Raw genomic sequence first — 26358 nt, 5'->3', positions numbered from 1 at the left:
CTCCTTACCCGCTTTCCTCCTCACCCACGCACATCACATGACCTAGAGGAAGGGAGGGAGAGAGGTAAGATGGGGAGAAGGAGATATTAAGGATATTAAGTATGAGGGAGTATCTGACCTTGTGTCAGTGGCAACTTGCCTAGAAGCATTCCACCCAAATGAACACTCCACCATGATTAATTAAATAATCATAAATATCGAAGAATAACCCACTGGCCAAGGCCTTTCACTAAGCCTGGCTAGTTTAGCGATGCACAGTTGAGAACTACAATCACAACACACGATCGTGCCAGCTGCACCTCACACAATAGGCCATTCAAAGCCGCTCGCGATGCCAATGCACCGGATAATCTCCTGCGAACCGGTTAGATTGTTGGGCACCAGCGAATGGGGGGATGTGACAATTAAGACTATGCGTTCGTTACCCAATCAATGTACCGTCCAAGTATTGACATGGTAGACCGAGAGAGTATACAAATAATAGCTGGTTGTGTGTGCTATTGAGGCATTATGGTTGTTGGTCAAGAGCAGATACATTTTCATAGCATAAGCCCTCGAATGGAGACTGGTCTGACGACCTGATTATTATTGGACAAACGGGTCTCTGGTTGAGCGCACTGATCTGATGAGCTGTGTCCAGCTGTGGTGTCAGCTGACCGATTGGACTGTCATCATGTTTCGATATTCTACTGAGTTAGTGCAATGACATTAGAAAGCTATATGAAAATGTGGGCTATGCTATTTCAGTGCATCGGTGATGCTATCAATTGAGCTTTATTTATAGGCAGGCAGGCAGCATCCATTGCTATTTTATTTCATAACCGAAAACTGGAAAAACGCCACCAATATTGACTCGAACATCAACGAAAAAACTGAAGGCTGAATATTAGCTATTGACTATAATAAAAGAAAATGCAATAGAACACGGTTCCATTGTACAACGATTCCCTATACAAAGATCCAGCCAACCTCCACACAAACAAACAAAACGACTGGACCAATGCAAATATTCAATGTTATTCCAAGTACAAACATTAGCAAATTTACCATTTTTTACAGGATTTGTCCATGGTTCTACCTGTATTGGTTGTTGGAGTTTCGACCGACTTCAAACGACAGGCGCCCGTATCAGGGACAGCATCTGCATCGCTCAATACACCGTCAGACATTAGCAATCGAGATGCTATCCGCCTGTCTCACTGTCTGGTCCGGTCTGGAGAATAATTAGTCAAAGTGATGACACAAATTGTTCTTTGGTGATGGTCTTCAGACATTACCCAGAACATTTAAAAATGAAATCGAGCCTCATGAGACTTAACTATATTCTAATATTATGGCTGAAAAGAACATTCGCATAAAACATCTTGACTTGTGTGTAGTTTCGGTGAAAAGAGCTGTGTGTCAATTGTGCGGATGCCCTTGTTGCTGGGGCTCAAAAATGTCCGGTGCAAGAGAGTCCGTTTGAGTTTGCCAGGGTTCGAGCAGTGTAGAAAGTGTCATGCTGAGGCAGTGAGGAAAGTCTCTATGGTCATTAATTGTACCTTACAGATGGAACGGAAAAACCAGAAGATTGATTTGGTAATAGCAGCAGCAGAGAAGCTTTTGGGTGTCAGAGATTTTAGTGAAGAAGAACTACAGGGGATTTTGAGCGAAGGGGTTCCATCGGCCTGGGAGGATCTGTTAGGGCCAAAAGAGTGGGAAAGGGTGGTGGGTTTGTTGGGGATAGTGGCGTTTATGTCAAGTTAGATAGTGGGGCAATATATTTTTTCCCATTCCCCTTTTTTGTGAAATCTGGAGGGTACAATTGTGAACAAATGTGAAATTCACACCTGTGGTCCTCTGTAGCTCAGCTGGTAGAGCACGGCGCTTGTAACGCCAAGGTAGTGGGTTCGATCCCCGGGACCACCCATACACAAAAAAATGAATGCACGCATGACTGTAAGTCGCTTTGGATAAAAGCGTCTGCTAAATGGCATATTATTTATTTATTATTATTACCTGTGAAAGGCAGCAATACCCAACAAAGCCTCTAGTCGGCCGGAAAACCACTCTAAGAATAAGAAGAAAGTTGAGAGCATAGAGATAGATAGAGGACTAATCTTTGTATCTGTGCTATTATAACTTCTGTGACAGCATTGGCGGCGACATTGAGACTATCTCCATTTTAAAGTAGTCCATTTTCTTATTCACGATTGGCTGATCCTTCCTGATGACCCGGTTGGACATGACTCCAACAGGGTCACCAGGAGGGCTCAGTCAATGAAGTTGGAAGTCCCACCCAGTTGACTACATTAAAATGGTGGAAGCCTTCAATGGTGCTGCTTATGCTAAAATTACCTTTTGGCCACTACAGGCCTCTCTATCATTCTCTATGGTTGAGTTGCCGTCGGACCCAATTCCAGGGCGCAACAACAAGGACTTCCGGCCACATCACACGCATGGTTTCCACTAGTTACCACAGCCACAAAGTCAAATTGGCTATATCGTATATATTCGCTTTTTGATCTTAATTTAAGATTAGGGCTAGGCATACGGTTAGCACTGTGGTTAAGGTTAGGGTACGGTTTAAAATCACATTTTAAGAAGATATATTGTAGAAATAGGCAGGGTTTATGGCTTTGTGGCTGTGATAACTAGTGACGACCCCTCACACAAAGTACGTAATGTCACGATTCCAAAGCTATGCGATATTACAGAGAACAATTTAATTATCTCACATCTCGGAAAAGATTTGTAATGTTGTACTTCTTGTTGACGAAACTCATGCTAATTTTGGGTTTTTGAGCTACAGCCCAATTGACTCCCATTCACTCCCTGAAGGAGAGCTCTCCTTGTCCCAGAATCGCCCAGAATGCACCGCGCGGCCCATTGACGACGCATGGGCAACGTACAAAAGGTTGCCCATGATTCCAATCTCGATTCCAATCTCCTCAAAAGTATCTCTGGAGTACAGCTACGACCAGAAGTTACTTTTCGTAGCAGGTTAGGAGAACATTTTAGCTCACCCTAAACCTTTTTCTTACCTTAACCTAAGTCTCCTAACCTGCTACGACAAAGTCACTTCCGGTCGTAACTGGACTCCCTCTAGTCATGCATTGTTGACATGCTAGTCGGAACTCTGAAATGTTCGACTTGCTAACTGGTTGTAGTTATACACGTGCCACGTTCAACGAATCAGCAAGTCGGAAATTGTGAACACAGCAACAGAACCCGCATCGAGCTATCCTCCAGCGCGTCAGATTTGACAGCAGAAGCTACGCAGCCAAGTTTATTTGAAGTTTTTACACAGCCAGCAAACACTTACAACTCAGCCTGTAGTGTGGATTGTAGAGGTTTCGATCAAGATGATTTTGCTGACAATGATCGCTCGAGTAGCAGATGGACTGCCGCTTGCTGCGTCGATGCAAGAAGACGAGCAGGTTTGAATGAACCCAATTTACTTCCTAGCTAGCGGTTTACAAACTTGATTTAGCTAGCTAAATTACATCATATTCTGGTGAGTACTACTAGCTAACATTTATATTTCCCAATTGCCTTGTTTTAGAGGCACTTCTATCATATATAGTGTAGCTGTTTGTTTTAACTGAAGTAATTATTTCATACCCCTTTATCTCTCCCTATGTTTAGTCAGGAAGAGACTTGCAACATTACCAGAGCCAGGCTAAGCAGCTGTGCCGCAAACTAAATGCCCAGAGTCCCAATAGATGTACTCTGGAGGCTGGGGTTATGTCCTTCCAGTAAGTATGAACTCTATGGTGTCTTCTGTGCTAGTCTGTGTCATTAGTGCCGAGTTTCCACAGTCCTAACAAGGCAAAACTCGGGTTACTTGTTCAGGAATAACAGTCTCTTAACGATAACCCCCTAGTCTGTGACTGGTCGGCCGCAGTGGTGTATGTAGAAATCTTGATCGGCCTATTTGAGATAAGCTGTAACGTATTAAATGTTTCTTCCCACTAACGGTTTACATCTGTGTTTGTCTCGCCAGCTATGTAATAGAACACGGCGTGTGCTACTTGGCCTTGTGTGAAGCTGTGTTTCCCAAGAAACTGGTCTTTGGGTACCTTGAAGACCTCCAGACAGAATTCAATGAACAGCATGGAAAGAAAGTCTCCACAGTCTCCAGGCCGTACTCTTTCATTGAGTTTGGTGAGACCTTTTAATTTTTTCAATCATCAGCGTCCAATTCAAGACACCCTAGGCAAACAAAACATATTTGAAGTAAGGGTGCATCATAGCTGATGTAAAAAAGCAAACTAGATAAGTCTGGCAAAGGAAAATCCAGCAAATTCTATTGTGTTTCCCCATCCCATGTTTTTCAATTCAGTGCAGATACAAGCGGATGCCACATTAGACTTTAGATGCACCCTAAACCAACACGTAGTGTGTCATTTGTCATCCTTCCTCAGACATGTACATCCAGAAGACAAAGAAGAACTACATTGACAGCAGGGCGCGGAGGAACCTGGGCAGCATCAACACAGAACTGCAGGACGTCCAGCGGATCATGGTGGCAAACATTGAAGAGGTCCTGCAACGAGGAGAGGCCCTATCTGGTAATCATCATACCTCGTATAATACACAGCCCTGTCATCAAACCCGCCAGACATAAAATACACCTAATTCATTTAAAGGGATAATTCAGCCCAAAATCTAACTTTGTCAGATGTTTTCATACATAAAGTTGTCTAACATTGAGCTGAGTCCATATTCCATGCTATCAGTTGTTGAACCACAATATCTATTAAGGTAAAACTGCAGACCTCAATCCCAAATGAATGGAAAAGATGGGCAACATCTATTTCCTTCTTTAAGTGGTGCCTATCTTTCCCATTTAAGATTGAAGCCTGCATACAGTGCATTCGGAAAGTATTCAGACCCCTTCCCGTTTTCCACATTTTTTAAGTTACAGCCTTATTCTAAAATGGATTAAATAAATACAAATCCTCAATCTACACACACTACCCCATAATGACAAAGTGAAAACAGGTTTGAAATGTTAGCAGATATATTAAAAAATAAAAACATACCTTATTTACATAAGTATTCAGACCCTTTGCTACGAGACTCGAAATTGAGCTCAGGTGCATCCTGTTTCCATTCATCATCCTTGATGTTTCTACAACTTGATTGGAGACCACCTGTGGTAAATTCAATTGATTGGACATGATTTAGAAAAGGCACACACCTGTCTATATATGGTCCCACAGTTGACAGTGCATGTCAGAGCAAAAACCAAGCCATGAGGTCGAAGGAATTGTCCGTAGAACTTCGAGACAGTATTGTGTCGAGACACAGATCTAGGGAAGGGCACCAAAAAATGTCTGCAGCATTGAAGGTCCCTAAGGACACAGTGGCCGCCCGGCCAAACTGAGAAATCGGGGAGAGAAGGGCCTTGGTCAGGGAGGTGACCAAGAACCCAATGGTCACTCTGACAGAGCTCCAGAGTTCCTATGTGGAGATGGGTGAACCTTCCAGAAGGACAACCATCTCTGCAGCACTCGACCAATCAGGCCTTTATGGTAGAGTAGCCAGACAGAAGCCACTCCTCAGTAAAAGGCACATGGGAGCCCGCTTGGAGTTTGCCAAAAGGCACCTAAAAGGACTCTCAGACCATGAGAAACAAGATTTTCTGGTGTGATGAAACAAAGATTGAACTCTGGCCTGAATGACAAGTGTCACGTCTGGAGGAAACCTGGTACCATCCCTATGGTGAAGCGTGGTGGCAGCAGCATGCTGTGGGGGTGTTTTTCAGTGGCAGGGAGACTAGTCAGGTTTGAGGGAAAGATGAACGGAGCAAAATACAGAGATCCTTGATGAAAACCCGCTCCAGAGTGCTCAGGACCTCAGACTGGGGCGAAGGTTCACCTTCCAACAGGACAACGACCCTAAGCACACAGCCAAGACAACTCAGGAGTGGCTTCGGGACAAGTCTCTGGATGTCCTTGAGTGGCCCAGCCAGAGCCCGGACTTGAACCCGATCGGAAAATCTCTGGAGAGACATGAAATCGCTGCCAAAGGTACTTCAACAAAGTACTGAGTAAAGGGTCTGAATACTTATGTAAATGTCATATTTCAGTTTATTATTTGTACATTTGCAAACATTTCTAAAAGTCTGTTTTTGCTTCGTCATTGTGGGGTATTGTGTGTAGATTGTTGAGGGGAAAAAGTGGCACCCGAGTGGTGCAGTGGTCTACGGCACTGCATCGCTAGCTGTGCCACTAGAGATCCTGGTTCGAATCCAGGCTCTGTCGTACCAGGCCGCGACCGGGAGACCCATGGGGCGGCGCACAATTGGCCCAGCGTCGTCCAGAGTAGGGGATGGAATGGCCGGCAGGGATGTAGCTCAGTTGGTAGAGCATGGCGGTTGTGGGTTCGATTCCCACGGGGGGCCAGTATGAAAAAAAGAATAATGTATGCACTCACTAACTGTAAGTCGCTCTGGATAAGAGCGTCTGCTAAATGACTAAAATGTAAATGTAAAAAAAACAATTGAATCCATTTTAGAATAAGGGTGTAATGTAACAATGTGGAAGAATTCTAGGTCTGAATACCTTCCGAATGCACTCTACATACACGGTTAAATATAATACAGCTATTATTGTTTACATTACGGTACTAAAATTGAGATGAATATTTTTCCCTCCAGCTCTTGACACCAAAGCCAGCAATCTGTCCAGTCTTTCAAAGAAGTACCGCAGCGACGCAAAGTACCTCAACACCCGATCCAGCTATGCCAAGATAGCAGCCGGGGCAGTCTTCTTCATTACACTCATCATCTATGTGCGTTTCTGGTGGATCTGATGGATTGGCATAAGGACTTTGAAAGAGGAGAGTCTGGATTCCCTTTAAACAAATATTTAAACTCACTGGTACCTATTAATTATAGGCTATCATATTGGTGGTTTCTGTTAACAGCAAATCTTAAGTTCCTACATGGATGCCTTAGGGAGAGACCTTGTGAGTATTGGATGAGTGTAAGTCGCTCTGGATAAGAGCGTCTGCTAAATGACTTAAATGTAAATGAGTGAATGGAACCGTGCCTTTTTCAGCTTTGTCATTTCTCGTACCTAGGGTCCTGTGTTTTGCTTAAAACGTGTCACTTGACCTAGATTTTAACCTTTACTTTAAGCCTTTTCCAGAAATGAGAATTAGACCAAAAATTAAAGCAATTGTCTGAGGATGGTGCTGGAGCATCTGACAGATTGATGGAAAAAGCTTTAAATTAAAGGTTAAAATCCAGGTCATGTGACATGATTAACCAAACACAGGGCCCTACAATACCTGTAAAGATACTGCCCTGTGGTTGATAATGTGAGCCAAGTGGAGCTTTCTGTGAATTCATAGTGCTTGTACAATCCCATTAGCTGGAGCATAAAAGAGATGGAAAATGCATTGTTTACATTATTCCGTTACTTAATTTTTTACAATGTCTCTTTGTGAAGGAAAATTCTATCTATATGCAAATGGTCGTAAGTGTGAAAACTCTTTAACATGGCAAAAAAGTTGAGTTTATTGTTTACAAAAGTTACAGAACTGTAAAATATGATTTGTTGAAATGTATATTTACTATCTTAATGTTTATTTTAAAAAATTAAACACTACATGTTGAAATGAGCAATAACACTCCCTTCCCTCCAAAAAATACACACACACACTTGCACAGTCAAACATACACGCTCAAACATGGGCTCACCCATACAAATGCTCATACTTGTTATACACACACATGCAAGCCTCTTCACATTCCTCGTCCTTCCCAGGGGTGATGAATGACCTGATGGTGAATAGGTCTACACCACAAGATCAAAGTCATCCCTCTGGAAAACAAAAGGCAACACAGAGAGTCAGAAACCCTATGTGTACAACAGGATTTACCATCATAGACTAGACAATCTTATATTCAAACATAGTCAAGAAGTCTTGACAAAATTCAGTTTGTTTGTTAGATCGTGGTCTCTCTCACCTCATCATTGTAGGTCATGACGTGCTGTTTGATCTTTGAAGAGTCAACCCATGTTACAAAGTCTTCCATATTTCTGATGGAATAAAACATTTAGGATTTGGGGACTGACAAGATGTCAGAAAAAATATGTATCAGAAGTAGTCAGACAAAACCCAACACTTACCTAGTGACAAGGAACGCTGGGTCTGTGACAATCTCTGGTCCCACACGCACATCTAAGGTACAGTCAAGGCCACAAAGCACTACATTGATATTCATCACAGAAGACCAATCTTATTGACATTTCAATCTATGATCCCTACAAGAGGGTAAAAAAACACCATTGCCACAGCATGCACACAGGCACTACATCACTCGTACTGTGACCGTATGAAGGATACGTCCCTGTTCGATGAAGGTGATGGCAGTCTTCAGGTTCTGAGCCATTCGTAAGCTTACCATTATGGTGGGTAGCCGCCTCCTGGAAATCAGAGATTGAGAATTGAGCCAGAGGTATTACAAGTGATGGGGCGGCTACCCATGGGGCGGCGCACAATTGGCCCAGCGTCGTCCAGGGTAGGGGAGGGAATGGCTGGCAGGGATGTAGCTCAGTTGGTAGAGCATGGCGTTTGCAACGCCAGGGTTGTGGGTTTGATTCCCACAGGGGGTATGAAAAAAATAAAATATGTATGCACTCACTAACTGTAAGTCGCTCTGGATAAGAGCGTCTGCTAAATGACTAAAATGTAAAATGTAATGGGTAGAATGCAACATCTAGTTTTACTCTTACTATTGTTATTGAGAGATGGAATGGGTTTATTCACCTGCAGAATGAAGAGGCTGTGACTTTCTCTGTGAGAACCAGGTTCTGTTTGGTGGGGATCAGCCCAGTACCATACCTTTAAGAAGAGATGCAAATGTTCACACCATAATCACTGTAGTAAATCTGTGTTACCCACTTTACTTTTAGATGACAGACAAGTTTCCTATGAGCGCAGGGGACCGGGTTCAAATTCAGCCCGGTCACACTGATACTCACAGTTTCTCAAGTAGTTGACCTGTGCTGTGGGCTCTGAAGCCATCCTTCTCGTCCAGATCACGTATCTTCTGAGCAAGCTCTCTGATGTTACGGCTCAACTTATTGTACCTATGGAGATAACGTTAGCAGACTGTGGCTAATCAGAAAGCACTGAGGCTCCTGAGTAGGGACAGACTTCTAGGGATTCTCAGTGTTCTAGGGGTTGTCAAAGTGCTAAAACTGCCTCCATATAGAACAAATATGAATATAATAGATGGAAAAATATGGTTGGATGTTCGCCTATATCGAGGCTATCATTGAACTAGAATGCAGCCTGTAGGTAGGCCTTTTAAGAATTAGGAAGTCACCCTTATTCTACTATATAGCAAATGAACAATAACTTTCACATCCAAACCTTAATTGATTCATTTAAACACATTTTACATATAGCTGGAGACATAAAAAAGGCCATAAAACCGCACACTCACTTAGTGTAGTCTTCTCTCTTCTCGATGTGATACTTTCGCAATACTTTCACCTCGTGCAGGTTGTTGTCTACCTCCCAGTTGATAAAGTCAACCTTCTTCAAAAGCTTCTGCTCGTGAAATTTCAATTTTCGAACCATCTTGCCAAAATAATTTTGTAGCTAGAAAACGAACATTTATTTACCAAGATACATTTACTTCCACGCTTTCCGGACCAAGAGGAAGCGCATGTTTTTCTTCTTCGGCGAACTGGTGCTGATTCGCAAAGAAAGAGAAGCAGACCGACAAAAATGTAAAAAAAAATTAATTGTGTGATACCGCCATCTACTGCGCAGGAGTATGTACTTGTAACTGCACGTGCATGTCGCACGTGGCTAGTCGAACGCCGAACTCTTTATTGAGACAATGCAGAAACACCAATCCTAAATGCCCTGAGTTAGCCTGCCCGGGACAGGTTAGTTCTGAATGATTTTTTGTCATATAAATGTACCTGGCTAAAAGGTGAGCCACAGTCTTGGTACCGGTTATCCCGAGTTGAACTCAGAGTTGACCAAAGTTACCTCACCTACTCCTCAAACCACGTATGTAATATAGGGTTATGGGATTAGACTTCAAGACAATATAATGTGAAAGACTCAGCTACACTGCAGACCAGAGGAGGCTGGTGGGAGGAGCTTTAGGAAGACGGGCGCATCGTAATGACTGGAATGGAATTCATGGAACGGGGTCAAACGTGGTTTCCATATGTTTGATGTGTTTCTTACTGTTCCATTACTCCTATAGCTACTCCCACAGCCTGCTCAGCTGCAGACAGACAGTTCATGTTAACATGCCACTCCAGAATGGTATACTATGAAGCAAGCTAGATCTACTCAGGCTTTTATAAAGTTAGCCAGCTTCAGTTAGCTTCACATTCCAGATCAGGCTTAATCTGTACTACGACTGTGGATATTGCTCGCCTGGCTGCTAGCTGTGGCAGGCTTGTAACTGCGCGTGCATGTCGCACATGGTTAGTCGAACACCGAACTCTTCATTGAGACAATGCTGAAACATCATTCCATGGGCGAATAAGTGCCACATTTTAATTTGTGACAAAAGGAACATTTAAGAAAATGTATCTTGCAGATTTAGCAGGCTATGGTGTCAAAATGGCTTTTAAAAGTACTGTCTTTATTTTATTACTTATCGTTAATGCCGTCTTTGGTGTGTTTTTCCCCACTGCTGCTTTTCCCCAAACCTGCTTTTTCCCACTCCTATCTGTAGAACAGCTTGTTGCATTGTGGCCATAGACATATATTCCATAGAAGAGTTTTGGAACCACTAACCCTGGCAATTGTTAGAAATTGCGTCAATTCAAATCTGGTATTAGGAACAAAAGAGGTCAATACACGTCTTCTAAATAGACTAGTATTTAATTAATGCAAACACTTCAATGGTAAATATGATGTTCGTATATACGGGCTCCCTGAAATACCACGCAGGGCACTCAGAGAACTAATCCATTGTTACAGATTTTTCTTCAAATACTCTGACAGTTTTTAGTTCCCGCTCTCTGCTGGGCCTATCAGGGTAGAGACTGAGCGTGGTTTAGACTTACTCAGCCAATCCGTTGGCGCACAGGCTAGTCCCAGCCTCTTGGCGCTCCACCGTTGCACACTGTTGCCAGGCATAAGTTCTTATCATAACAACCTGTCATGGTGAGAAGAGCCAGCTCCCCTAGACACCATTCCTACGTCCAAGGACGGTTCACAGATCACAAAGAAGCAGTATAGTCTAGTATTTGGAGACACACATTCTTATCTTCCCCTGCTCCCTAAAACAGCTCCTCACATTAATCACAGCTTGCCAGGTGAAACAACCCACATCAGCACAGTCCAGACCCTCCATGCCTTAATCATTAATGCATTCCTTCCAAGCTAGTCATCCCATCCATCTATGAGAATAATAAATCCCCACACAATGTGCCTGTTAAACTCATGGGTACATTATCAATGGCTACCAGTCTTGACTTGAATGGGAACGGCCATCTATGGATTATATGTCTATGGTTGGTTGCAGCTATCAGTTTGACAGTTTGACTCAAAATACAATCGCGTGAAAAACGTACAGTTTGGAAAGCAAAGTAACAGTACTAGTAATGTTAAAATACCTAAGTAATAAAATAAAGACGGCACTTCTAAAAGCCTATTTCACACAATACATTTACGTCATTTAGCAGACGCTCTTATCCAGAGTAATTTACAGAAGTGAACGCCTACATTTTCATAATTTTTTCCGTATTGGTCCCCTGTGGGAATTGAACTCATAACCATGGTGTTGCAAGCACCATGCTCTACCAACTGAGCCACACGGGACCATAGCCAGCTGAATTTGCAAGATGCATTTTCTTTCATTTTGATTGTGGCACCAACTCTCCATTGATTGATGTTTCAGGATTGTCTCAATGAAGAGTTCGGAGTTTGTCTAGCCATGTGCGCCATTCACGTGCAGTTACAAGCCTGCTAGAGTTAGGATCATAGAATTAGGAATTAGAATTCTAGAATGGACATGAACCTTCTTGTGTTTTAGGTTATTGTCCTGCTGAAAGGTGAATTCGTCTCCCACTGTCTGTTGGAAAGAAGACTGAACCAGGTTTTCTTCTAGGATTTTGCCAGTGCTTAGCTGCATTCCGTTTCTTTTTATCCAAAAAAATAACCTCCCTAGTCCTTGAGATGACAAGCATACCCATAACATGATGCAACCACCACCATGCTTGAAGATATGAAGAGTGGTACTCAGTGATGTGTTGTGTTGATTTGCCCCAAACATAACACTTTGTATTTAGGACAAAAAGTTCATTTCTTTACCACAATTTTTGCAGTATTACTTACAGTGCATTCGGAAAGTATTCAGACCTCAGACTTTTTCCACATTTTGTTAAATTACAGCCTTGTTCTAAAATTGATTAAGTACATTTTTTCCCTCATCAATCTACACACAATACCCCATAATGACAAAGCGAAAACAGGTTTTTAGAATTTTTAAAAACGTTTAATAAATAAAAAACAGAAATACCTTATTTACATAAGTATTCAAACCCTTTGCTATGAGACTCGAAATTGAGCTCATGTGCATCCTGTTTCCATTGATCATCCTTGAGATGTTTCTACAACTTGATTGGAGACCACCTGTGGTAAATTCTATTGATTGGACATGATTTGGAAAGGCACACACCTGTCTATATAAGGTCCCACAGTTGACAGTGCATGTCAGAGCAAAACCAAGCCGTGAGGTTGAAGGAATTGTCTGTAGAGCTCCGAAACAGGATTGTGTCAAGGCACAGATCTGGGGAAGAGTACCAAAACATTTCTACAGTATTGAAGGTCCCCAAGAATACAGTAGCCTCCATCATTCTTAAATGGAAGAAGTTTGGAACCACCAAGACTCATCCTAGAGCTGGCCACCCGGCCAAACTGAGCAAGCAATTGGGGGAGAAGGGCCTTGGTCAGGGAGGTGACCAAGAATCCGATGGTTACTCCGATATGGCTCCAGAGTTCCTCTGTGGAGATGGGAGAAACTTCCAGAAGGACAACCATCTCTGCAGCACTCCACCAATCAGATATTTACAGTAGAGTGGCCAGACAGAAGCCTCTCCTCAGTAAAAGGCAGATGACAGCCCGCTTGGAGTTTTCTAAAAGGCACCTAAAGACTCTCAGACCATGAGAAACAAGATTCTCTGGTCTGATGAAACCAAGATTGAACTCTTTGGACTGAATGCCAAGCGTCACGTCTGGAGGAAACATGGCACCATCCCTACGGTGAAGCATGGTGGTGGCAGCATCATGCTGTGGGGATGTTTTTCAGCGGCAGGGACTGGGAGACTAGTCAGGATAGAGGGAAAGATTAACAGAGCAAAGTACAGAGAGGTCCTTGGTGAAAACCTGCTCCAGAGCGCTCAGGACCTCAGACTGGGGCGAAGGTTCACCTTCCAGGACAACGACCCTAACCACACAGCCAAGTCAACGCAGAAGTGGCTTCGGGACAAGTCTCTGAATGTCCTTGAGTGGCCCAGCCAGAGCCCAGACTTGAACCCGATCGAACATCTCTGGAGAGACCTGAAAATAGTTGTGCAGCAACCCTCCCCATCCAACCTGAAAGAGCTTGAGAGGATCTGCAGAGAAGAATGGGAGAAACTCCCCAAATACAGGTGTGCCAAGCTTGTAGGGTCATACCCAAGAAGACTTAAGGCTGTAATCGCTGCCAAAGGTGCTTCAACAAAGTACTGAGTAAAGGGTCTGAATACTTATGTAAATGTAATATTAGATTTTTTATTTTTTTTAATACATTTGCTAACATTTCTAAAAACCTGTTTTTGCTTTGTCATTAAGGGGTATTGTGTGTAGATTGATGAGATGAAAAAAACAATTTACTCCATTTTAGAATAATGTTGTAATGTAACAAAATGTGGAAAAAGTAAAGGGGTCTGAATACTTTCCGAATGCACTATAAGTGCCTTATTGCAAACAGGATGCATGTTTTGGAATATTTTTGTTCTGTCAGGCTTCCTTCTTTTCACTCTGTCTTTTAGGTTAGTATTGTAGAGTAACTACAATGTTGTCGATTCATCCTCAGTTTTCTGATATCACAACCATTAAACTCTGTAACTGTTTCATTGGCCACATTGTGAAATCCCTAAGCGGTTTCCTTCCTCTCCGGCAACTGAGTTAGGAAGGATGCTCTGTATCTTTGTAGTGTCGGGTGTATTGATACACCATCCAAAGCCTAATTAATAACTTCACCATGCTCAAAAGGATATTCGGTGTCTGCTTTTATTTTTTTTACACATCTACCAATCGGTGCCCTTCTTTGCGAGGCATTGAAAAACCTCCCTGGTCTTTGTAATTGAATCTGTGCTTGACATTTTTCAACAAAGAAAATTCCACTTTGACATTATGGGGTATTGTGTGTCGATCAGTGACACAACATTTCAATTTAATCAATTCAGGCTGTAACACATTTTATAATTTTTTTTAAAGTAAAGGGGTGTGAATAATTTCTGAAGGCACTGTACATATCTATCTCAATTACCTTGTACCCCTGCACATCGACTCGATACTGGTACCCCGTGTGTATATAGCCAAGTTATCGTTACTCATTGTGTATTTATTCCTTGTTATTATTTCTCTATGATTTCAAATTTTTTCTCTCTGCGTTGTTGGGAAGGGACCGTAAGTAAGCATTTCACTGTTAGTCTACACCCGTTGTTTACGAAGCATGTGACAAATAAACATTTATTTTAATGATATCTCTCAACTTTAAACAATGTGAATTTCTAATACAAAATAATTTGTGTAGCTTTTTTCTATTCTGTGGCTGCATGAAATAGCAAACATAACGTGAATTTAGCGATTACATTTGTTTACTTCATCTTTGTGGCTACCTGATGAAACAATAACATTCATTACTGTAGTTAGGCCAACCTGTACTCTACGGTTTTTAGCAGTGTGTTGGAATAGATTCCACGATCTGGACTTGAGCGAGTGCTCGATCGGCTAGTTCTCGACACTGTGTGTACCAAATTATGTATAGAAACCCTGGGTTGCTGTTGCTAGGTATTGGCCAGTGAGAGACTTTGATGCCACCGGTCGGCCATATTGGCACTCCCCAGAAGGTGCAGTCACAAACAGAACAATGAGCCAGATGTTTCATTGGATGTATAAATCGCAAGCATCCGGTTGGCATTTCCACTCACCACCAAATATGGTGGTGAGAGGAAGCCCAGTGGCTGGCCGTGGGAGATGGATTTTGGCCAACATTCTGAAAATGTTCTCATTGATGAAACATTTGATATCAATACAGTTTTAAGAATCTGTTACGAACAGAGTGGACAAAGTTTTTTTGTAGACTTTACCCCCTGCCAAAGTTGTAAAAAATGGTGTTGTTTAGAAGGAGTGCAAGGGCAAAATGAGTTATTGCTCAAGCACACTTTGAAGAGTAGTAAGTCTCTAAATGTCCTTGAGTGGCCCAGCCAGAGCCCGGACTTGAGCCCGATCGAACATCTCTGGAGAGACCTGAAAATAGCTGTGCAGCGACGCTCCCTATCAAACTTGTTAGAGCTTGAGAGAATCTGCAGAGAAGAATGGGAGAAACTCTCCAAATACAGGTGTGCCAAACTTGTAGTGTCATACCCAAGAAGACCCGAGGCTGTAATCACTGCCAAAGGTGCTTCAACAAAGTATTGAGTAAAGGGTCTGAATACTTATGTAAATGTCATATTTCCGTTTTTAATTTTTTATAAATTAGGAAACATTTCTAAAAACCTGTTTTTGCTTTGTCATTATGGGGTATTGTATGTAGATTGATGAGGGAGAACAAATATTTAATCAAATTTAGAATAAGGCTGTAACGTAACAAATGTGGAAAAAGTCAAGGGGTCTGAATACTTTCCGAATGCACTGTCATTACTTAGGCCTACTACTCATTACCAAGTTAAAATACCTACAAACAATAGATCAGCTTCTATTTAGTCAACTTTACTGCAACGTGAAAATACCTCTTACAAAATAATGATTTTTGCTGTTAGATTAATAATGTGATTAATTAGATTAAACAAAGATAACATAAAAATAACTATTCTAGTGGTGACTCAAATCTGTAGCCTATAGAATGGTGAGTAGCCTAGATAGCTCATTAAGGAAAACGGGATTGTCTTTTTCTCCCCTTTTTAACGTTACAAGTAACAACGGAAAGAAACAACTCTTTCTCTGTCTTCATATGTTTCTTTCTTGTAAGCATTTTCCCATCCTGGAGTCTGAGACCTTGTGGAAATCTGTGGTAGAGAAGAAGAATGTACGACAATTTAGTATTAGACACTACATTACCCTATACTAGTTATCATCATCATGCTTTCTATAGTTTAGGCCTATAGCTACCTAGCTAGTCCTTGTGTTATCCAGCTAGCTATAAAAGTGCATGCTAACACCAAAGATTTTTACAACTAACCCAAGATAGACCACACCCTGATGTTTGAAATGGGAAGCTTGTGAGTCGAATTTTAGAATAAGGCTGTAACCTAACAAAATGTGGAAAAAGTCAAGGGGTCTGAATACTTTCTGAAGGCACTGTATAAACAAAATCTAATATGACAACTATGATTTCCCAGTAGGGGGAATGAATAATGATGTTACAGATAGCTTTACATCAGCCTACTAGCCACATAAAGCCTACCATTACTTATACTAGGTCACAGTTTGATCCTCCTGATGTAATGGAGGTGATGGAGGTAATTGGTAACTTATAGATATCAGCAGCGGCCATGATGAGATTGGTGCCTCTTTGGTGAAATCAGTGTCTTCCTTGATTACTGAGCCTCTAACGTATATCTTCCCCAAATCTATGTAAACTGGTTTTGTTCCTAAAGATTAGAAAATTGCCAAAGTTATCCCCCTCTATAAATCTGTGGATCCAAGATCTTTTACAAATTGTCGCCCAATATCTGTAATACAATGTTTTTCTGAAATCCTAGAATAATTGGTGTATAAGAGAAAGTTGAAACATGTAAATCAACACTGTAGTCTATATGAGCACCAATATGGTTTTAGTAAAAACTACTCCACTGATATGGCACTTTTGCAACTTGTGGATAAAATCTTTACAGCCCTGAACAACAATGAATACGCTCTTGGCATCTTTTTAGATTTATCCAAAGCATTTGACACGGTTTATCACTAAATATTACTTCTAAATTGCATTATTACAGTTTTCATGATTATACATATAATTGGCTATATAATTATGTTTATGATAGAGAACTATTTGTTAATGCAAATGGCTGTGCATCTACCAGGGCCAAGATAACCTGTGGCATGCCACAGGGTTCAATAATTGAACCTTTGTTATTCCTAATCTATATGAATTACCTTGCTGCTGTGTCTTCTACCGTGATACAGGGGTGGGTCGCAGTTCCGGAGCGACCCACTAGGTGTCATCCTCCGACAACCATAGGCACCTCCTCACTCACAGTCGGGACTAATTATCTGCCTATTGGTGTCACCTGTGGCTATCTGATTCACCTGTGTATTTATGCCCTCACTTCCCTTGCTCAGTTTCTCTGCTAATTCCTTGATGTCAAGCAGTACGTATCAGTGTCGGATCACGTGATGGAGTTACAGGTACTCGAGAAGTGTTCTCCCAGTGTCATTGTGTTTTTCCAGTCAGAGTAAGTATTTCGTATTGTTTGCTGTCAGCCTGTTTTTTGGAGACCTATGTGCTCCTCATTAGTTTTCGTGAATGGTCTGTTTTGTATCCTGGCTTTTGGACCACCAGTAAAGATCCTTTTTCACCATCCTTGCCTACTGTCTATCCTGCACCGTACCTGGGACACACCTCACACCAACCCTTACACTACCTTACTTCCCATTTTCTTTGCTGGTGATACCAATTTGATTTTATCACACAATAATTTTGATTGACTAATTAATGAAGCCAACTCAGGCATGGCCACATTTTCTGAATGGTTCCAGATAAACAAATTATCTTTAAATGTTAAAAAATCCAACTTTATTATATTCACGAATAAGAAATATTGTAAAAATTGGCAGAAATTAAATGGAACAAGTCACATCCACTAGATTCCTCTGAGTTTTGATTGATGAAAAATGTGTCTGCAGCAAAGTGATGAAATCGGTTGGTATCATCAGAAAGATTAGTGGTTTGGTTCATCAGGCTTGCTTCCTAACTCTACACTATAACTTAATTTACCCATATCTCATCTACTGTATTGTCTGGGCCAGTACATATGCCTCCTACCTTCACAAATTACTCATCATACAAAATAAATGTGCAAGACTAGCCACCTCTAATTCCTTGGCTCCATCTGCACATTTGTTTAAGAAACTCAATATCTTGTAATTTACGACATTAATGTATGCCAATTATGCACTTTCATCTACAAATACTCATACCCCCCAGACAGTTTACCTAAACCCTTCAATGGATTTTTCCAGGTTAATTCTGAAATCCGTCTATATTAAACAAGACACTGCGATAACCTTCACCATCCCCACTGTCGCACCTCACATAGTGAGTCAAAACATCATCATCCCTCAATAACTTCAAGCGAAGACTGGGGGTCAGCCTGATGAACCAAACTACTCAGTAATCTCCTCCATTAAGCCTAACTCACATGCACACACACATTTAAACAAAACATTTTATTTTTTTGTGATTCGTGAGCAATTAATTTATACTTTTATAATTAGTACGTTTTGTTATCTGTGTTAACAAACCTTTTTTATTTTTGTACTTATGTATTGTGTATATATATTTTTTTTGTGGTGTGGATTTCATATAAGCCCTATTTTTATCTGTATTGTCTATCACTTGTTTTCTTTGGTGCAAATAAATAAAACTAAACTAAAACACCACCTGATACCATCACATGATACCATGATTAATATAGGCTAGTGAGGCTATCTGCATCCCTTTCCATGAACACTTAGTGTTTTGTTTTTTCCGTTTAAGAGGGATCTGTGAATTCTGGTGGAGTTTCTGTGTCTGAATTCATTCTATTCGAGAGAGTGGTGGAACAGAGTCATACAGAGACCTGTCACACAGGGGCGACAGGACCGGCCTTCAGAACCTGCAGGCTGTGGTGAAGTGTATCACGCTGCATCGTACGAAGACCAGCCGTGTGTGTGGGCAGCCTCTGGTCTCTCTGCCGGAGAGGAGTGTCAGTATAGAAGAGGTGGAGCTTACACAGAAAAAGAGGGAGGAATACGAGCTGGCACGCACAGAGGGACGCACCACCATCAGCAGATAGGTTGCAGAGGGGACCGTCCTCAGGAACTATGTGGATGTTCTGGCTATCCTGGTCAGGCTGAGACCGTTCTGCTGCCACCCTGACCTACTGGGTAAGAACTCTACACACACACAGGTGTGGTAGCTGTGACTCCTGCAGAGTTATGAGAGCGTCTGATAGAGAGGCTGAGACTAGTGCTGGGCAGTGGCTCTGATGAGGAGTGTGCTGTGTGTCTGGACTGTCCGTCTGCCCATCATCACACACTGTGCACATGTCCACTGCAGACTCTGCATCACAGAGATCATACTTACTGAGCAGACGCGGTGCCCTCAAGGCCAGTGAGCTGGTGGAGTTTCCTCAGGAAGAGGAGGAAAGTTTATTTGGCAGGGACAATGTACACAAAACATAAGTCTCAGAATTAGCTGACAGCTAATTTACATCTGCAGATCCCAGGCAGGTGAACATATAAACATGACAACATTATGTACAAACAGACATTTAAACCCATAGATCAGGACATACAGACACATTTTTACATTTCATCAGGTGTAAAGTTGAATGCTTGCCAAGATGAATTGGCTATGTATCAGAATAATATGTAGGCCTTTCATTCAGGACAGATCATTGTGTTTCCAAAGGTAATTAAAGATTCACTTTATTGTCCCCAAGGGGAAATATTTATTGGACACACATAGCTGCTGCATACAGTAACAATACAAACATGAAAGTACATTCAATCACAACCCACTGTCACAACTTCCTCTGAAGCTGCCTCCCCTCCTTGTTCGGGCAGGCTTCGGTGTTCGTCGTCACCGGCCTTCTAGCCACTGCCGCTCCTCATCTCATCATTCCATTTGTTTTGTCTTGTTTATTGTGGAGGTATTATAGCTTGGTGGAGCTACTTTGTATTTGTATTGCCGGGATATTCACCCGTGTGCCTTGTTTTCTCCAGTGCGCCGTATTTACCGCACTGGAGTATATTACGCATTGATGCGTACTGCTGTGTTCCTGATTAAACTATATATTCTGTGATTTACCCTCCTGCGCCTGACTCCGTCCAAAATCACCCGCTACTGAATCACACACCCGAACATGGAGTCAGCAGGAGAAGAGAACATGCCTGGAGTCGTGGCGTGGGTCCGGGAGCATTCTACTTTGCTAGCCAGCTTGGGAGAAGCGATGGATCAGGTCGTCCAACGCCTGGTGAGGAGAGGACCCGACCCTTCGGGACCAGTTGAGCGACCGGATCCAGCCACCCACACCCCAGCACCCAGAGGGATTCACCTATCCCGACCGAGGGAGTATGACGGGACAGTTGCCCGCTGCCTCCTGCAGCTGGACCTCTACTTCTCAACCATCAGGCCGGCTCCATCGGAGCGGGAGAAGGTGTCCGCCCTCATCTCCTGCCTCTCGGGGAAAGCCCTGGAGTGGGCCAACGCGGTCTGGAGTGAAGGAGGAGCCGCGTTGGACAACTACAGGGAGTTCGCTCGCCTCTTCCGGGCAGTCTTCGATCACCCGCCCTAAGGTAAAGAGGCGGGTGAGCGGCTGGTCCAGCTGAGGCAGGGGACAAGGACAACGCAGGACTTTGCCCTGGAGTTTCATACTCTAGCGGCTGGGTCCGGGTGGAACAAGCAGGTCCTTATCGACAGTTTCCGGTGCAGCCTGCGAGAGGACGTCCGAAGGGAGCTAGCCTGCCGGGATACCATGATGACTTTCGACCAGCTGGTGGACATGGCCATCCGGTTGGACAACCTGCTGGCTTCAAGAGGACGTCTTGGAAGGGGCCTGCCCGTTTCACGCCCCTTCAACCCGGATTCCGTTCCAATGGAGCTGGGTGGTGCAGCGATCCAGGAGAACAGAGGACGACAGCTCCAGTGTCACTCTTGTGGCAGGAGAGGACATTCTGCTGAACGCTGTCGTCGGGGTTCTTCCGAGTCTGGAGGCGGCAGGCAGGGCACTCTCGCGTCACCCCAGGTAGCGCAAACCCACACTCGTTCAGAGCCCTCTGCTGTGCACTGCAGCATACACGTCAACTTCCCTGATTACCCGGTAGTTCCCCAGTGTACGGCACTGGTCGATTCAGGCGCAACTGGGAACTTTATGGACCGAGCTTTAGCTAATAGTCTCTGTATTACATTGGTTTCCCTACCCATTCCATTGCCCATTAAAGCACTTGACAGTCGACCATTAGGGTCAGGTTTTGTTAGGGAAGTTACAGCACCAGTCATAATGGTTACGCAAGAGACCCATAGAGAGCAAGTCACCTTTTTGTATTATTGAGTCTCCCGATTTCCCTGTTGTGTTGGGTCTTCCCTGGTTAGCACTACACAACCCCACCTTTTCATGGCCGCAGAGGGTTCTCACGAGGTGGTCGCGAGAGTGTCAGGGTAGGTGTCTAGTTGTTTCCGTTGGTGCAACCACGGTGGAAAGTCCAGACACTACCTCCACCGTGCGCATTCCCCCCGAATACCTCGATTTGGCACAAGCGTTTTCCAAAACGCAGGCGACCAAATTACCACCTCATCGGGCGGGGGATTGTGCGATAAACCTCCGGGTAGATGCTGTGCCTCCCAGGAGTCATGTATATCCCCTGTCACAGGCTGAAACGGAGGCAATGGAGACATACATCTCCGAGTCCCTGTGCCAGGGGTTCATACGTCCCTCCACTTCGCCCCCCACCTCAAATGTATTATTTGTGAAGAAGAAAGACAAAGGTCTGTGCCCTTGCATTGATTACCGAGCACTTAACAAGGGGACAATTCGTTATGGTTATCCTCTACCCCTCATTCCATCTGTAATCGAGTCAATGCATGGGGCGCGCTTCTTCACAAAATTAGGTCTCCGGAGTGCGTACAACCTGGTGCGTGTCCGAGAGGGGGACGAGTGGAAGACAGCATTCAGCACAACCATGGGGCATTACGAATACCTGGTGATGCCGTACTGTTTGATGAATGCTCCATCAGTCTTCCAGTCCTTTGTGAATGAGGTGTTTCGGGACATAATAATATGCCATTTAGCAGACGCTTTTATCCAAAGCGACTTACAGTCATGCATGCATACATTTTTGTGTATGGGTGGTCCCGGGGATCGAACCCACTACCTTGGCGTTACAAGCGCCGTGCTCTACCAGCTGAGCTACAGAGGACCACAGGTCAGGACATGCTTGGTCGCGGTGTGTTGGTCTACATCGATGACATTCTGGTGTATTCCGCTACGCACGCCGAGCATGTGTCCCTGGTTCGCAAAGTGCTGGGCCGACTGTTGGAACATGACCTTTATGTCAAGGCAGAAAAGTGTCTGTTTTTCCAACTGTCCGTCTCCTTCCTCGAATACCACATCACCACTTCAGGTGTGGAGATGGAGGGAGACCGCATTTCAGCCGTGCGTAATTGGCCGACTCCAACCATGGTAAAGGAGGTGCAGCACTTTATTGGCTTTGCCAATTACTATCTGAGGTTTATCCGGGGCTTTGGCAAGGTCGCAGCTCCCATCACCTCTCTGTTGAAGGGTGGGCCATCCAGGCTCTGCTGAGGCTGACAGGGCTTTCAGTAACCTGAGGGCTCTGTTCACCTCAGCCCCGGTGCTGGCCCATCCCGATCCATCATTACCGTTCGTAGTGGAGGTGGATGCATCCGAGGTAGGGATAGGCGCTGTCCTATCACAATGCCTGTGCGCACCAACCAAGCTCCGCCCCTATGCCTTCTTCTCCAAGAAGCTCAGCCCAGTGGAGCAGAACTACGATGTTGGTGATCAGGTGCTGTTGGCTGTTGTCAGAGCCCTGACCTTGTTGAGGCACTGGCTCGAAGGGGCGAAACACCCTTTCCTCGTCTGGACTGACCACCGTAACCTGGAGTACATCCGGGCAGCGAGGAGGCTGAACCCTCGCCAGGCCAGGTGGGCCCTGTTCTTCACACGGTTTGATTTTACACTGTCCTACATACCTTGACGCGCAGCTCCAGCAGTGCGCCGACACCGGCCTCGGGGACGTCCAGGAGGGCGCGGAGCGGTGCTGGGTCCCGGTGAGGGATATCCTCGATCCCTCCCTGTTGCAGGATTTCCACTGTCACCATCCGGCTCGCCCTGCTCCGCGTCCTCCTGGCCGTCCCCGATGCCGGTGTTGGCGCGCTGCTGGAGCTGCGCATCAAAGGGGGGGGGGGGGGGTACTGTCACGACTTCCTCCGAAGCTGCCTCCCCTCCTTTTTCGGGCAGGCTTTGGCGTTCGTCGTCACCGGCCTTCTAGCCACTGCTGCTCCTCATCTCATCATTCCATTTGTTTTGTCTTGTTTATTGTGGAGGTATTATAGCTTGGTGGAGCTACTTTGTATTTGTATCGCCGGGATATTCACCAGTGTGCCTTGTTTTCTCCAGTGCGCCGTATTTACCGCACTGGAGTGTATTACGCTGTGTTCCTAATTTACCCTTCTGCGCCTGACTCCGTCCGATTTCGCGCGCCACACCCACCAAATCATACATAACCCACCAAATCACAGATGATTTAATCAAATATATATATATATATATATATATATACAGTTGAAGTCGGAAGTTTACATACACCTTAGCCAAAATGGGTCTTCCAAATGGACAATGACCCCAAGCATACTTCCAAAGTTGTGGCAAAATGGCTTAAGGACAACAAAGTCAAGGTATTGGAGTGGCCATCACAAAGCCCTGACCTCAATCCTATAGAAAATGTGTGGGCAGAACTGAAAAAGCGTGTGCGAGCAAGGAGGCCTAAAAAACCTGACTCAGTTACACCAGCTCTGTCAGGAGGAATGGGCTAATATTCACCCAACTTATTGTGGGAAGCTTGTGGAAGGCTACCCGGAACGTTTGACCCAAGTTAAACAATTTAAAGGCAATGCTACCAAATACTAATTGAGTGTATGTAAACTTCTGACCCACTGGGAATGTGATGAAAGAAATAAAAGCTGAAATAAATCATTATCTCTACTATTATTCTGACATTTCACATTCTTAAAATAAAGTGGTGATCCTAACTGACCTAAGACAGGGAATGTTTACTAGGATTAAATGTCAGGAATTGTGAAAAACTGAGTTTAAATGTATTTGGCTAAGGTATATGTACACTTCCGACTTCAACTGTATGTAGAAAATAAAGGTGTTGTTGGACCCTAGAGCAATTGTAAGAGTGGACCTGACTAATGTCCACATTATGGACCACCACAGGTGAGGGGTCACCAACAGATTTGGGGTCAAAAACTATTTCCTCTGTTTGCTTGACCACTGCACAAACCTCTGTATCTCTGATCTATACACAGTGATTTCAGTGTCTATACATTAGACCCAGACTGCCAGTATCATCAGAAAACTGGACAAATAGTTGTCAGGGTTTCTACTTGTACATTAATTTGTATACAGTGTGAATAGGATGGGTGAACTCTCAGTCTTGGGGGGCACCTTAATGACATTGGGCTCACACAGTGTCTCATTTACTCTGACCTGCTGGGTCCAATCAGTCAGAAATGAGTGATACCACCTGATGGTGTAGGGTTTGACTGACATCTGTCTGAGCTTACTGAGGAGGATGTGTGGCTGCAAGATGTGAAATGCTGAACTAAAATCCACAAATAGCAGTCGAGCATAGGCCTTGAGGTTCTCCAGATGTTGCAGGATGAGATGCACTATGCTGAGGATTGCTTCATCAGTGCCACGTTTGTATTTGGAAGTAAACTGATATGGGACCAACGGTGTGTTTAGTCTGACTGAAGCTTACACACCATGATATTTTCAAGACACTTCATTACAATGGAGGTCAGAGCAACAGGTCTACAGTCTTCGTTTTCTTTGGGAGATCGAAGGCTTTTGGGGAAGATGGTTGATGATTGGGAATGTACAGACCTCTGAAAGACAGGGACCCAGGCTGGTGTAAGTTCTTCAACATAAAGCAGAGATGCCATTGGGGCCTGTTGCCAGTTTGCTTAAAGACTATTGTGGCCTCTAGGGTTAAATTCTAACTTAGGGTCACAGCCATCAATAACAATGGTGTTGAGCATGTTAACACACGTTGCAGAGAAGTAATGTCAGTCAAACCATCTTTTCATCTGTTGTGTACAGTGGTTTTCTGGTGGGAGTCATATTTGTGATGGATTTTATTGTTAACTCTTGTCCTTGAATACTCTTATTCTAAGCTGGTTTGCTTCCCAATTCTACAAGAGTAATTATATTGAGCCAAAAACAATTGTATTGTCATCATCTGATTATAGTCAAATAAATGCAATGAGTTATAATAATTGGTTACATATCCTTTTAAGCGGTCCTTAATTACACTGTAACAAGTATTGTAGTTAACTGAAACAACTCATAGTTACAGTGTAATAACATGTAACTTTCCGAATGCAGTGTACTTCAAAATGTTTGTGAAAGTAATTGAAATAGTATTTGAACCCAGGTCTAGTTTCTAAGAAGGCAGAGCAGTTTGTGTGTTTTCATGACTGCGTGTGTGTGTGTGCACGCGTGTGTGAAGGTCGGTATGCTTGCTACCCGGTGCTCTGACATCCCTTCACCCCCTCCCCTTCCCGGTATATACACACACAGAGAGGGATTATGTGGCCACTCCCCACTAGCAGCAGCTGGAGAGTGTACATAATGAGGCCACTGTGTCGTTGCTTCGTCACCACTCTGCTCTGCTCTCTCACCGTTAGCCTGACTTGCTCCCTGCACCTACGTTACCTACTCACTAATATTAGAGCATGTACACATTTATTTTCCTTTTTTATGCTACAAAGTAGACCTAACTAATATTTACTTAATGAAATTGCAGTTACTCTCCAAGATGAAGTTCCAGTGGCTGTTGTGTGCCGTTAAACTGGAGATGACTTAGCCTACACATAACTGAGCTTACTGAGAGTGAGACTGAGACTTAACTGAAATGATTTACAAATAGTTGGACACTCATTTATATCATTTGCATATACACTACATGGCCAAAAGTATGTGGACATGCCTTCAAATTAGTGGATTTGGCCATTTCAGCCACACCCATTGCTGACAAGGGTATAAAAATTGAGCACACAGCCATGCAATCTCCATAGACAAACATTGGCAGTAGAATGTCCTGTACTGAAGAGCTCAGTGACTTTTTCAACGTGGCACCGGCATAGGATGCCACCTT

The 26358-nt window shown here is 43.6% G+C and overlaps 3 protein-coding genes across 3 annotated transcripts in view; 1 reads left to right on the top strand and 2 right to left on the bottom strand.

Annotated features, from left to right (window-relative positions):
* The window catches only part of LOC311150451 (uncharacterized protein C1orf21 homolog), a 17152-nt gene extending 14051 nt beyond the window's left edge, over window positions 1-3101 (bottom strand). Inside the window, exons 1-2 of the mRNA XM_084187950.1 lie at window positions 3024-3101; window positions 1-42 (exon numbers count right to left, since the gene is read on the bottom strand). The exon at window positions 1-42 is cut by the window's left edge and continues 91 nt beyond it. The gene's annotated coding sequence lies outside the window, so the exon portion shown is untranslated. The remainder of the gene's footprint in view (window positions 43-3023) is intronic.
* Window positions 2868-7390, top strand: LOC311150449 (vesicle-trafficking protein SEC22b-B-like). Its single transcript, XM_084187948.1, has 5 exons — window positions 2868-3419; window positions 3628-3737; window positions 3986-4146; window positions 4407-4553; window positions 6647-7390. Exons 1-5 carry the CDS (start codon window positions 3345-3347, stop codon window positions 6799-6801), a joined length of 648 nt encoding a protein of 215 aa, XP_084044074.1. The 5' UTR covers window positions 2868-3344; the 3' UTR covers window positions 6802-7390.
* Window positions 7391-7543: 153 nt separating this feature from the next.
* On the bottom strand, window positions 7544-10093 carry LOC311150450 (U3 small nucleolar ribonucleoprotein IMP3-like). The gene is made up of 7 exons (XM_084187949.1): window positions 9449-10093; window positions 8982-9089; window positions 8767-8841; window positions 8344-8423; window positions 8127-8178; window positions 7964-8036; window positions 7544-7817 (listed from the first exon to the last, which is right to left on the bottom strand). Exons 1-7 carry the CDS (start codon window positions 9583-9585, stop codon window positions 7791-7793), a joined length of 552 nt encoding a protein of 183 aa, XP_084044075.1. The 5' UTR covers window positions 9586-10093; the 3' UTR covers window positions 7544-7790.
* Between the last annotated feature and the right edge of the window lie 16265 nt (window positions 10094-26358).

Source organism: Coregonus lavaretus (genome assembly GCF_964263955.1).
Source record: "Coregonus lavaretus genome assembly, chromosome: 23".
NCBI classification, from domain to species: domain Eukaryota; kingdom Metazoa; phylum Chordata; class Actinopteri; order Salmoniformes; family Salmonidae; genus Coregonus; species Coregonus lavaretus.
The sequence above is the reverse complement of the archived record's forward strand: the minus strand, read 5'-3'. Positions and strand labels throughout refer to the sequence as shown.

Excerpts from the sequence above, each read along its gene's own strand:
- LOC311150450 (XM_084187949.1), bottom strand. The coding sequence starts at position 9,585 with ATGGTTCGAAAATTGAAATTTCACGAGCAGAAGCTTTTGAAGAAGGTT. Across the intron at positions 9,090-9,448 it reads AAGAGAGAAGACTACACTAA|GTACAATAAGTTGAGCCGTA; the intron begins GTGAGTGTGCGG and ends TTATCTCCATAG. Across the intron at positions 8,842-8,981 it reads GGTCAACTACTTGAGAAACT|GTATGGTACTGGGCTGATCC; the intron begins GTGAGTATCAGT and ends CTCTTCTTAAAG.
- LOC311150449 (XM_084187948.1), top strand. The coding sequence starts at position 3,345 with ATGATTTTGCTGACAATGATCGCTCGAGTAGCAGATGGACTGCCGCTT. Across the intron at positions 3,420-3,627 it reads CGATGCAAGAAGACGAGCAG|TCAGGAAGAGACTTGCAACA; the intron begins GTTTGAATGAAC and ends CCCTATGTTTAG. Across the intron at positions 4,554-6,646 it reads ACGAGGAGAGGCCCTATCTG|CTCTTGACACCAAAGCCAGC; the intron begins GTAATCATCATA and ends TTTTCCCTCCAG.